Here is a 12,542-nt window from a genome sequence, read left to right as displayed (position 1 = left end):
GGGCCCGGGCCGTCTCCGAGTCGGTCTTGATGGCCTGGAGCGACTCATCCACCGTCTTCCCAAAAAGGTTGTTGCCGTCGAATGGCATATCCAACACTCTGGTCTGAACGTCCTGGCGGAAGTCAGTCGCCTTGAGCCACCCTCATCGTCGTAGGCAAACCCTGTTGCCCATCTGGCAAAATCTAGTATCGGCAATGTCCGTTGCCACCGTTATGGCGTGTTCCGACGCCACCTCGCCTTCCTGAAGAATCTGTAGGGCCTCTGCTCTGTTGTGTTGTCGTTCGGCAGGAAGTCCAGCAGGGGAGCTAACTTGAACCAAAGTTCCCTGTCGTAACGGCCCACGATCGCTAAGGCATTGGCCGCCTTAATCGTCGTCGCCGCCGACGAAATTACCCGTCGTCCCATGGAGTCCAACTTCTTGCCCTCGCTGTCCGGCGGGGACGTGGAAGTTGATGCTGCCGCACCCGCTGCCTTCTTCTTGGCCGCTGCTGAGACGACCGAGTCCGGCGTAGGCTGGGCCCCGAGGCACAAGGGGGAGGCGTCGGGGACCCGGTACTTATTCTCGTACCTGTCCCTCTTAGCGGGCATCGTAGAAGGGTTCTTGAGGACAGCCAGCCCTTCGTCCCAGATGTCGTCGAGCAACGGCACTGCCGGGACAGTCTTTCTCTTGGCCTCCCATTGTTGATAAAGAAAGCCTTCCTTCTTCTGTTCCTCCGGGCAGAGTTGGAAGAGCTCGGACGCCCTGGCTATCATGGCGTGAAAGGAGCCAATTTCGTCGGGCGGTGAGGCCCGAGGGGGAGGCGATGAAGGAATGTCCGTCGTATCATCGCCACCGTCGTCGTCCATCCCTGTATCCGTCACCGTATCATCCCGAGGGTCAGGTGAGGGGGGATGAGGGGCCACAGGCCTTGTGGGCACGAAGGGTGGAGCGGGATGGACTCTCCTCCGCTTGTTTGGGGGGCTTCCCGACGGTCCTGGCTCAGGATCCTGCGTCGGGGTCCATGGTAACCTCGTCCTTATCTCAGTACATAAGGATTGGATTGCCAACAAAATGGCCACCGAGCTATCCTGAGGCTCTGGCAATGGCTGCGACAGGAGGGACGGTTGCTCCACTGGGCCTTCGACGTTGTTGCCATCCTTGCTATCTTCGATCTCCTCCGCAGGCTCCTTCCCCTGGGATCGAACTTTCTCAAACCTCTCGTTGAGGCCCTTCACGTTTTCCACCAGATCCTCCTCAGAGGCTGATTCAGAGTCTGTAATGGCAACCGTCCCCCCCCCCCCCTCTTTTTCCGCCGGTGTCTTCACATGGGTCTTAATGATGGGCTGGAAAGAGGATTCCCTCCGCTGTGGCATACTCTCAGCCGGCTTCGCCAGGGCCGCAGCGGCACTTCAATAGAGGCCTTTGCCGGCTGGATCAAAGCCCTCACCACCTTAGGAGCGCCCTGGGCCTTCGCCTTGGGGTGGGGGGGGGGGGAAGGTCAGCGCCTCGCTCCCCCTCGGGTCCCTTTCGAGATCGACCGGGGCCACTCCAGCAGCTTACCCAGGTTCTCAGACTTCCTCTTCCCCGAACCAGAGCGCTGGCTCCTGGTTGAATGTGCCGGGGAAGTCGCGCCCTGCCTGGCAGCCGAAGAGCCCGACCTTTCGGCGCTCCCGGTGCCCGCGGACTTGCAGTGCTTGGCCTTCTGTTGGGCCCCCGTCGCCGGGGCGCCCTCACAGGACTTAGAAGCCCGCTCAGACCTTTTCTTCACCTTCTCACCTGCTGTGCCCTTCTCCAGCCAGGCGGCGAGGCGGGAACGACGATCTTGCTTGGTCCGTTCCGAAAGGTTCTTGCAGAACGCACAGTTCTTCTCCACGTGCGTCTTGTCCTCATGAAGGCAGTAGAGACATCGCAAATGCTCGTCCTCCTTGAAAACATTTTGTAATCCGCATCCAGGGCAGCACCTGAACAGCTTGGATCCGGGCGTCGAGCTTCCCTTGTCCTAGGCCATGTCCGATGAGGTAGGCCGCAGATCTTCCGGAATCCTACAAGAAGCGTAAACTCGATGAAAACTTCACCCTTGAGGGGCGTAGAAGAATTCCAAAAACGGGTCCCAGTTATCAGAATCAGAAACAGTGGAGCTTGAGCCTCGATTAAACCGAAAAAATTAGAAAATCTCCTGAAAAAGCACCAAAAACTTGAGAGCTAAAGCATGAGGACTCCCAACACTTGAACGTGTGGTAAAAATCTGAGGATGGCTGCCAGAGGCGGGGCTTAGGGAGAGGGCAGTCATTGGCTGGGGGCAGTATGACCCAGAGATCAATGATTGGTTACTACTAAGAAAGACAGATCAGAAACGAAAATTATACAGATTTTTTCTTTACCGAGGATTCCCAGCCCGACGACGGGGAATATTCAGGAGCATGTGAATCCATGCCAGACCCCATGCTGGAGAACGAAGACTTAAGTTTGTTCATTTATAAGCCACCCACTGGGCTCTAGCTTGCTCGCTCTGCTCATCCACACCTTTCAACTCTCACCCTCTGCTGCAGAGAGCTCGTTCCCACTTCAGCTGGTTTTATACTATAGAAAAATGCATGCATATATATAACAGCCCATGATGGGTGTGCAAATGGGAACAAATCCAGAGTGTCACACCATGGTAGTTTCCGTTTCTATTGGAAACACCTAAACTACTGAACCAACTATTCTGGCCATCAGACCTTTTCTGTGTGCACAGAAAGGAATGCAATCCTTGGTGAGGAAGAATAAAAGGTGGGCCTCATCAGATGATCATCCAAGGTGAAATGCAACATCCTAAGATTTTCGTTCATGCCATGACCCTAAATGAAATGTCACTAATATGAACAGAGGCACCACAAAATTCACAGACCTGGATCATCCAGAGACAAGCAAAACATCAACTATTTGCATAATTCTGCATAGGCGAGTTGTTCTGGTGCTGTGCAGATGTAGTCTGCATGCCAACACATCACAATTTCTTAATTAGACTGCAAGGATGAAGACTGCCAAAACAGCCGTCGTAACAGGGTCATGGGTGCAATGAAAATGGATTTCTAAGAATGACATGTTTGTATTGAACATCCAACAGACAACATCGCATGCACTATAACAAAAGAGGCAAGTCATTCCCATATGTGGCTGTTTCCTTACTATATAGTCCCTGTGTCCCCGCACCTCCCAAGCAATCCAACCAGCAATCTGCAAGTGCTTTTGTGAGAAGTCATCACTACCTTGCAATTCCCAAACTAAATTCATGTTAAATAACACATTCTTATTTCCAAATCTTCGCTGTGCTCCTAGCCTTTTTATTGCTTTGGGGGAGTGGGGCAAAAGCAAAGGAAATGATCTTGTAGGCAAATCTGAGGAAGCCACATAGAGTCGCAACAGCAGCAAGTCAATACCATGTGTAGGTCATTAGCCCACATTCCTTCATCACTCCAGACACAATCGCTTTCGCTGGGTTTTCATAATTCCACGATACTCATTTAGATTGAGATTTGTCCCTTGTTCGTCAGTCTTGAGGTGCTTCATCAAGGCACACCTGGTTCCGTTCTCCTCTGTATGGTAGACACTGTCGGTGTCTACAAGTTTTGTTGGGGAAAGGAATTTTGGTTCCATGTTCACTCATCACCAGTTTTCTTTTTTTGCTGCACTTTTTTCGATATTGTTGATGTGGGGCAGGTTCCCCTCACCTCTAATTACTTCCTCCCCTATTATTTATTCCATATACACCACCCCACCCTACCGCTTATATGCCTCTCCTCCCCCTATTTTCCTATGTATTTTTTGACAAAAGGTGCTGAAAAAAAAAAAAAGGCAAAGAATGAAAGTCGTATCGGAATTTTAGATCCACTAACTCCATAAACAGTGTCCTAGCCCTTACACCTGAAAATGAAAAGTGTTTAATCATTTAAAATGCAGGGTTCGAATTGAGGGGAGCCGAGAGGTCCTCTGGCCAAATGATGCTAAACAAATCCACCTTTGTGAATGTAACTGTTAATTTGGGACAATCTGTGAATACACTTTAGGAGACATCTATCCAACTTTTAAAGATTAAGCGATCATAAATAATGGAGAAAATTATTTGCTTCCATGTCATGTGGAAATCAGATTTGCGGACGCTGCGTTTCAGCTACTCATTCCCCAGTGGTAGCTCTTGATCATCAAGATTAACTTTAAGGCACACTCTAGGGACAAGCCACACAAATGTCCCATTTATACGCCCACATCATATCAAATCAAGTTTTTAATATTTGTCAAAAAATGTATGCATTTAATGAACCAAATGCTCGATTTCCTAGGAATCACAGACAATGGAGCATTGCGTCTGAGAATGTCTAGGTGTCCAATGTCCCTAACAAATTAACTGGTTATGTGCCAAACAGAGCTTAATGCATTACAGTCCTGTCCCAAACTCTGTTCTAATTAGTGTTAGTATGTACCAAATATGTGCTTGCTCGTTTAACTTCCCCGGGCAATTCTAAATTTACCATTTAGGAATGAATTGGCCTGCTCGCAAAGTGCCAGCATCCAGAAACCAGGCAATTACTGGCATGTCACCCGATCAATCTACTCCAAAAACTGTGGCTTTTAAAGATGGCATGAAGCAATAAACAGCATTTTCAAACGTAAATGATACATCGGACAAACCCTGTGGGAAGTTGAAGCATTCGTTTAGGAACACCACTGCCATCAGTTAGTGCACGAATGATTGAGCAACAACCACAAACCTCAGAATGAACACAGAAATGGCAAAACGGAGGACCAGACCAAACCATAATGAAATGCGGAGAGGTGGAAAGACGTTTTATTTGGAGGGAGACCAGAGTGCTCCTGTACACATAGAGGGCCATACCAGATGTTGTTAGGGAGGAAGATGGGAGCGTCCTAGGTTGAACCACAGAGGGCATTATAGTTAAGGGGGAAAGAGTGGCGACCAAACTGACAAACCACAGGGGCCCAGGGAGGGAGCTCAAGGGCACAGGGAAGAGGCCTCTTCCTCCCTCCCTCCCTCCCCTAACCACCACCACCACCACCACCACCACCCCCAGGGAGTCAATGGTGGCTGCACACCAGGCTATGCCAGGGGACAACAGTGCAGATATTGATTAGTCTGAACACAGAGGGCGGCAGAGAAGCATCACCACCAAACACCCCCTGCCGACAACCCATCACCCCCCACCTCAAAACACACCACAATTCATAACAATGGCTGGGACACGTGCCACAGGTGGCCAAAGTGGAGGCTGCACGATGAGCACCACCACTAACTAACCCACTAAAAGAAAAACATCCCGCTGCCTACACCTCTGAAACTCCAAACAAAACACAACCATACCTATACAGCACGAACTTCATTACACTGCAACAACTAAGCATACCACACATAGCCTCGCACAACAGCACATGACAACTACCTACCAAAAAAACAAATCTATGCTCAAACGAACAGTGTAAACAGAACAGACACTGCCAACAGCACATCACAGCTCTCTTGCGCTTTTTCCCGCTGGGTCCTTCTAACGTATTCTACTGTTTTGCTTTTCAGATTCACCATAGCATGAGGGGGACCACTCAGGTGGTGATCATGCACAGTATAAATATCCTTAAACATGACATAACCTATCCAAACGGTGATATAATGCAGGCATTAGAAATAGAACACAAATACTATTTCAAATCCACAAGGGGAGAACAGAATTTGTTACGACGCAATACAAAACCATACATTCTAATGGATATATAGATGTATAAAGAAAAAGGTACAGGTACATTTTACACAAAATGGACTGAGAAGAGACCATGAATAAGTGTCTTTCAGCTACCCACTAGTTCATGGGAAAGGCAGTCTGTGGGTAGAAAAACATGCAAACACAGGGTTTGTTTAACAGACGTGAAGCTGAACTAAGTTTATTTTTGGTAAGTGTAATTATTTGTAATGTTGTTTATTTCTATACGTTACATATTAGCATGAAGCATTTTGAAACCACTTGGAAAAAAAAAATACATGAAAAAGTAAGACGAGTCTGAATATGTGCCCACTTCAGCCATCATCATCCCTCTTGATATAACAAACCCAAATTCAAAGCAGAAACAAATGAAAGATGTTCATAAATGGGCACCTTAAATCATTTTCATCCTATCAAGAGAAAGACTTATCACTCACCTGCAAGATGGGGAAGAATATCAATATGTAATTGTACATCAGCAAGGGGACAGACGTTTGCAGCCAGGAACCTTGCAGGTGTGTAGGCAGGAATACAAACATACTTAAACCAACCCAGAGGCAGGCAGATGCCAATCATTCAGGAAACATGGTGCATAGATATTTAAGATAATTTAAGAGATCAATGTAGGCAGCCGTCAGTGGTAGACTCGAAGTGTAACATGCAAGTGAGTGCACATGTGCAATGTGCAGCCACAAAGGTAGGAGCGATTTCTAACCACCACTGCTGAATATCTTACCCAGATTCGCTCTTTTCTCAAAATCATATAAAACATGACATAAAAACAAACTATTATACTAAGGGTCCATGGCCTGTTGCCTGAACTTAAGTATTGAAATTAGAAGCTTTAAAGGTAAGCATCACAATGCACAAGCTACTGTGCTGTGTTAGTAAGGGAAATAAACGTATGCTAGATCCGGTATAAGTAAAATTGATGAATCTCTTACATTCTTTCAACATTACATGAAGTAGCTTGGCATAGTGGAGGAAGAATTCAGATAAAGCTCACAGGCCAATGTTATGGAAAACGATCCTTCTACACGTAGCCTGTGCTTAACCCTCCTAATCAAGAGAACAATCAGAGAATTGGAGAACTTTACCTTTACAGAGACCAGCGGTCAACACAGGAGAGACTGCATAACAAATGTCCTGTATAAACACTAGTTCACCTTGGGACAGCAAAACAGCTTATCCAAACTCTCAGATTAGATGGTTTTGTAAAAAGCGAGACAAATCCTTCAGCTGAATCGTGGCAAAAACACTGAAACCAGATATTGTTTGGCGGCACCACCACCAGAGAAACTACATTATATAAGTTTAAGCAAAAACAACTATGAGTAACCTCTTAAACGTGGCTGATGGTGCATCTTTCTAGGTTGAAGCAGTCTCAAACTGAACCGGCCCTTGGGCCGAGCAACAGGCTGAAGCCACAGGCGGCATGGATAGCTTAAGCTGTTCTAACCTGTCTAAAACCGTGTTTGAACAAAACCTCCAACTAGTTAGTCTATCAAGCCCTCTAATTCAGTCTTTGATCCTCTTGGTACGAAGAGCAACAGAAAGCATACCTTGCAGGCCGTACCAATAAAGCGGGCATGGAAGCTGTACACAATTGCTGCACCACATTCAGCACAGTTTGTTGGTTGCAGAAATGTCGGGAATAAGAGAAAATCCCATGATGTGATGCAGAAGCCTGTATCTATATAGAAACATGCATGGCTGGGAGATGGTCAAACAAGGCCCCATTGGTTCCCTCCATCCCCCTCATCTTGGTTCCTGTTCTGCTGAGGAAGTAATAGATCCCAGTGTAAGTAAGCACTTTTGGACCTAAGCATAGAATCACATTCGCACCCCTTCCCACTTCTGGATCAGGTCTGAATCACTAGACGGAAAAGCAGCTCTCCCAGGGAGAACACATAGCATATTAAATCCTCTCTAGCCTTTAGTTTCAAAGCACCCGGCTTCAACAAAAAGAGTTGCTCTACTTTAGAAGAGATGCTCTACTTTCAAGGACTGACCTAGCGTACCAGCCTGGCCTTTTCTGTGTATTCAGCATCAACCGATTAACCCAGGTCAGGTAAGTCCGGTACATCACAGGTACACGATCTCCGAGGCAGTCTTCAAGAGTGCAGTCTTTGCAACAACAACAAAAAAAAAAAGATTCCAGAACAAAAGGATTGGTAGTCACATAATTCGCCTCAACAGCCTTAATAGGCACTTGGGTGCCTGTATATCCAGAACCAATGGTTCTTATAAAGTGACAAAGACACCGGCTCAGGTTTTGACCATCTACTCTGTGCTGGTAGAAATCCAGCCACCTGCACCAAGCTCAGTACAGATTTGCTTTAAACCAAGCCAAACCGTGCCATTCGCAGATTAACTACCATTGCTTTAAGAACTGACCTCCTTCCTTTAGTCTACATATATGGTAGCACGTCAGACTCATGGCGCAATTCGAGCACAAACAAAACAAGTATGCACCGGATGTAGTTTGTCCAAGCAGGTGATGCAGGATCCGTAAGTAGACGGCCAAGAAGAGACTAGGAACCCAAATTCATGCCTTGCAGCCAGCGTCGTACAGCATGCAACTTCTGCCGATAAAGAGACAAAAGCAAAAAAGAAATTACCAAGAGTAGATTACAAACGTTTTGGAAGGAAGAAAAAAACCTTTACCATAAAAAGGTAAACGGAAAGGATAATTAAAAAAAATACATATTTTTTTAAACAATGGGCCTCACATCCACTAGATGGAAAAAAAGCACCGATTGAGCAACTTCAGCTGCCAGCTTCTATGTTGCCTCCTTGTAGCAAGCATCGAAGGGCAAAACAAAATGAGAAGGGGGTGGAGTGACTGAAAAAGTAGGATCCTCTTAATCCACCCTATACACCTGAACAATTGATTTAAAGTGCAAGACTCCTTTCCAAGAACGGCAAGCAAAATTACTTCGCTATCCTCTGAAGAGGTGGATCCATTGGGTTGGTAACTCGTAGGAGGAGTGGACTGGGGAGTGGGGGTGGGGGAGCAGATGCCATTTAGTCACTCCTTACATTGCTTTCTCAGAAATACATAGAAATGGAGGTCATTGGCAACTCACAAATGCGGTGGAGACAGACAACCCAAATACGACGCTCAAATTCTCAAACGTGAACGTGGAAGGAGGAATCCTGGAGGTAAATGAACTGCAGCTCTGAAAAAAAACGAAGATTAAGCTAAATGTATCAAGCACGAAGGAGTCCAGTATCTTGCTGCACTTTGAGTGTGTTTTGCATTGTTCTCAAACAAGAGCCAATAGACAGACAATTCCAAGGCTAAATGTTTTATTACCATTTAAAGAACATAAAAGACAGTTTAGCTTTCATTAAATATCTAATAAAGATACTTGCTAGGAACCCAGACAAAAAGAACGTGTCCGATTTCCTTTTGCTAGTGATTTTGTTTAATCAACCCCTCTTCAATCACCAGTCTTCAGCGGCTTGCTCAGGCCATCATTTGTACATATCCCAGTCTACCCAATTGCCAGTAGAATCATCTCTACCAAGGCCCCCTTGCTGGACTGCAATTGATGCAGTAGCCATGCAAAACGCACCACACGCCTAAACCAGCCAAGTTTGGTGACAGCACATCGTGACTCAGTACTTAATTTTGTGGTCACCAGCTGACTGAGACGGAGTCTCAACAGTTTTTCATCCCAGAGGCCATCACACATCCTATAAACGCCCCCAGTCTCCAGTCAAAGATATCCACAAATACCAGACGGGACGACTTCCTAGCACAAAACCACCAACATTTGATTCCTCTGTTGTAACACATTCTGGCGTACTTTTCTTGCACTTCCAACTTGACATTCACTCGGTCTCCCACAGTGGCCCAGAGAGGTCGCTAAAGGTCACATCTCATTTTGGTTTTAATTTTGTTCGTATAATTCGTTTAGATCTATATAAACCCAGTGCCAGACTACACTCAGCCCCATTATTTTGGGAGCATGAAGTGGGCAAAATGTGTGCAAACCATTACCACCGTTTAACAATGCATCTTCAAACTCCAACAATGGTGCAAGTACAGAAAGGTTAGGAGGTGATGCATTACAGTAAGTTCAACAGATCCAGGGTCTTAGAACAAAAACACACTAGAAAATGACACTAAATAAATGCGATTTCACCAACACTGCCCAGCTGTCTCCCCCACCTAACATTACCCATTACAAAACTCAACCACAGATTCATAGTTCCATGTGACCATGACAGGAGCAGCATAGACCACAGTAGCAATAGGTTTCAAGGTGCGTTTTCTTGGGGCAACCGGCCAAAGATCAAAAACAGACACCAGAGACTGGATTATAGACCCCATCAGGGTGCTCAACATGAGCACCTTAATACATGCACAAAAGGCCACAGGTAGACAATGGCTGCAGGCCTCTGTCCAAGGGGAAGCACAAGCTCGAAGAAGTAGAGTAAACTGGCCCACTGACCCTACACTTCCATCCCACGCAGGGGAGGAGAGTCTGCCATACAGGAATCCGTACCCACTTTCGGCAATGTAGAGCAGCAAATGCAGTAAAACTGAGAAACGTGACGTTTTAGAAACCTATATAAAAATATATGTACTTTAAAAAAAAATGTCTTTATTGAATTTTGGCCAACCTGTTTCCCCATTGCTTCCATAAACTTTGACAGTATAAATAAAATCTCCAGGAAATAAATAGAAACGGCTCCTACGACTCCAAAAGTGGGTTTGGACGGCAGAGCAGGGGTGGGCGTGGCATGAGAGGCAGGGCAGCAGAGGAGCAAAGGTGTCACGTTTCAAAGAGGAGAGACAGGAAGCACCATCGAAGGGCTCTGGGACGAAGTAGAGTGTCTTTTTAAGTGTCCTCGTTCATGTCCCTGCTGTCTGTCCTGGCAATTTTGCATGGCGGCGCAGAGGTCTCCCCTTCTATTTCCACTTGCTCCTGGTCCCTCTTCTTGGCTGCATTCTAGGGCAAAAAGGACACGGTAATATAATCATACAAAAAGAGTAGGCAAGTTTGATTTAGCATGGGACTTAAAAACATCGAATTTACATAAATATTCTCTTCATGCAATTATTTTTTAAATACAATTATTTTTTTTTACGTACTTTACATATTGTGCCTACTTTAATCACTTGCTATCGATCTAATATTTTTTTTCCTTCTTTCTTCACCCATCACTTTTACACCATACTTTCGCTATTCATTCCTTTGGGGATTCATTTGCACTAAGCTACATTTGACAGTCTACCACTAAAGTACTCCTTTAGACCTCTACTTCTTTCTGCCCTTTGAATAGCAATTCTGCTTTTGTTGGATAAATAGTTATTTGCTCAACAAAGTGTTGTCTTCCATAGACCACAAACCATACTGCCTTATAAAAGAGAGACACAACAGCTGGTTTTAGCAACTAGATGTGAACCGTTAATGAGCCCCTCCTTTTCTTGATGTGCTGGTCGACACCATAAGAAAGTGACCGAGGAGTACGTGGGAAAAGACGGCATATGAAATGGATTCAATCAGAACCGAGGCAAGTTAAATGGAGAGTAATGAGGTTTATGATCGTTTGGGTGGGCATCAATCTAGCCTAAAATTGAAAATGTGTCAGTGGGGGCATTAAGTATTTACTCGGAAGGCACATTTAAGAAAATTAAATAAGTGTAGTGTGAGACTGTGTGGTGGATTAAATCAAACCCCTTGAAGCATGGAGACTTTTTTTATAGATCAGGAATGCGTCTTGCTGCACCAAACAACCTCCAGAACAGAAGATTTTGGACTTCAGGCTTGGAGATCCCAGCGTGACCAAGTCAATAGACAGAAAGATTATGGGCCAGACCCATGTCCACATTCACCTAATGTTCTGCTGAGGTGAATCGTCTACAGAGATTCTTTTCAGCATCTTAGATCTTCATGGAAACGTAGACAGCCCTGAAACCTGCATAAACTAGAGAAATATACGTGAATAATACACCCTGAAATGTTTCCTAAAACCCAAATGTCAAGATACGGGTGCCTACAGACCACAAGACCACAACCTAGAAGGCAGCTTGTTTCAAAGGACACCTCTGCAATAGCTTGTGAGGTTTTCAAGAACACAGCTATGAAGAAATGGTGCTGTATGACGAACGTAAGGGTTGAGGTCTCCCAATATGGACGAGTGTTTTAATGGGTCACAATGATCATAAAATTACATATGCTTACAAATGGCAAGTCCCACGAGGGTGAAGGTGGGGGGAGGAATAAGAATGTGGCACAGGTACAGTTATTTTCTTGTAATGCTCAATACCATACTGCGCTTCTCTTCCACTCCAGGAAATATTTGGATATAAAATTGAAAGGAGGCGGCCTTGGGACTCAGAGGAATGAACCCACTAATAGCAAAAGATAAAGTTAGCAAATCTGCACTCCACATAAAGAGGATTCAAAATGCACAATGTGTGTTCAGCTGCTACTGAGGGCCATCAGCACATTAAGCAGGAGTATGTCCTGATACATTCTGGTTTCACCATCACCGTATTGTGGCCAATGCTGGATTTGACTTCTATGGACTTCATTGATTCACGGTGCGGCACCCTTTCTCAAATCTCATGCTGGACTTCCTTTGCATTTGTACTCATGGTGGCCCTGAATCATGCTGTTCCCATCTTCATCTTTTATCCTGGCTTGCAACATTATGTGTTACAATGGACTTCTGCAATTGTATTTGCGCTCCCCTCTTGCTTCCCCACTCTCTGACTGCCTCTCTCTTGCTCCCTTTTCCCATCTCCTCCCCTTACTTTCTTCTATGCACCTCGTCTGTATCCTCCCTGCTCC

General features: G+C 45.7%; 1 protein-coding gene across 2 annotated transcripts in view; it reads right to left on the bottom strand.

Moving 5' to 3' along the window:
• Window positions 1-9,025: 9,025 nt before the first annotated feature.
• The window catches only part of DDA1 (DET1 and DDB1 associated 1), a 60,292-nt gene continuing 56,775 nt past the window's right edge, over window positions 9,026-12,542 (bottom strand). The window contains exon 5 of one of the 2 annotated variants that reach the window (XM_069648968.1): window positions 9,026-10,694. In XM_069648968.1, the coding sequence (XP_069505069.1) occupies window positions 10,584-10,694 (111 nt within the window). In that variant the 3' untranslated portion in view covers window positions 9,026-10,583. The remainder of the gene's footprint in view (window positions 10,695-12,542) is intronic. The other variant, XR_011303426.1, reaches the window with a different exon arrangement.

The sequence above is a fragment of the Ambystoma mexicanum genome, chromosome 1p, assembly GCF_040938575.1.
Source record: "Ambystoma mexicanum isolate Mex_15411 chromosome 1p, UKY_AmexF1_1, whole genome shotgun sequence".
Classification (NCBI taxonomy): Eukaryota; Metazoa; Chordata; class Amphibia; order Caudata; family Ambystomatidae; genus Ambystoma; species Ambystoma mexicanum.
This window is presented reverse-complemented; position numbering and strand designations above follow the sequence as displayed.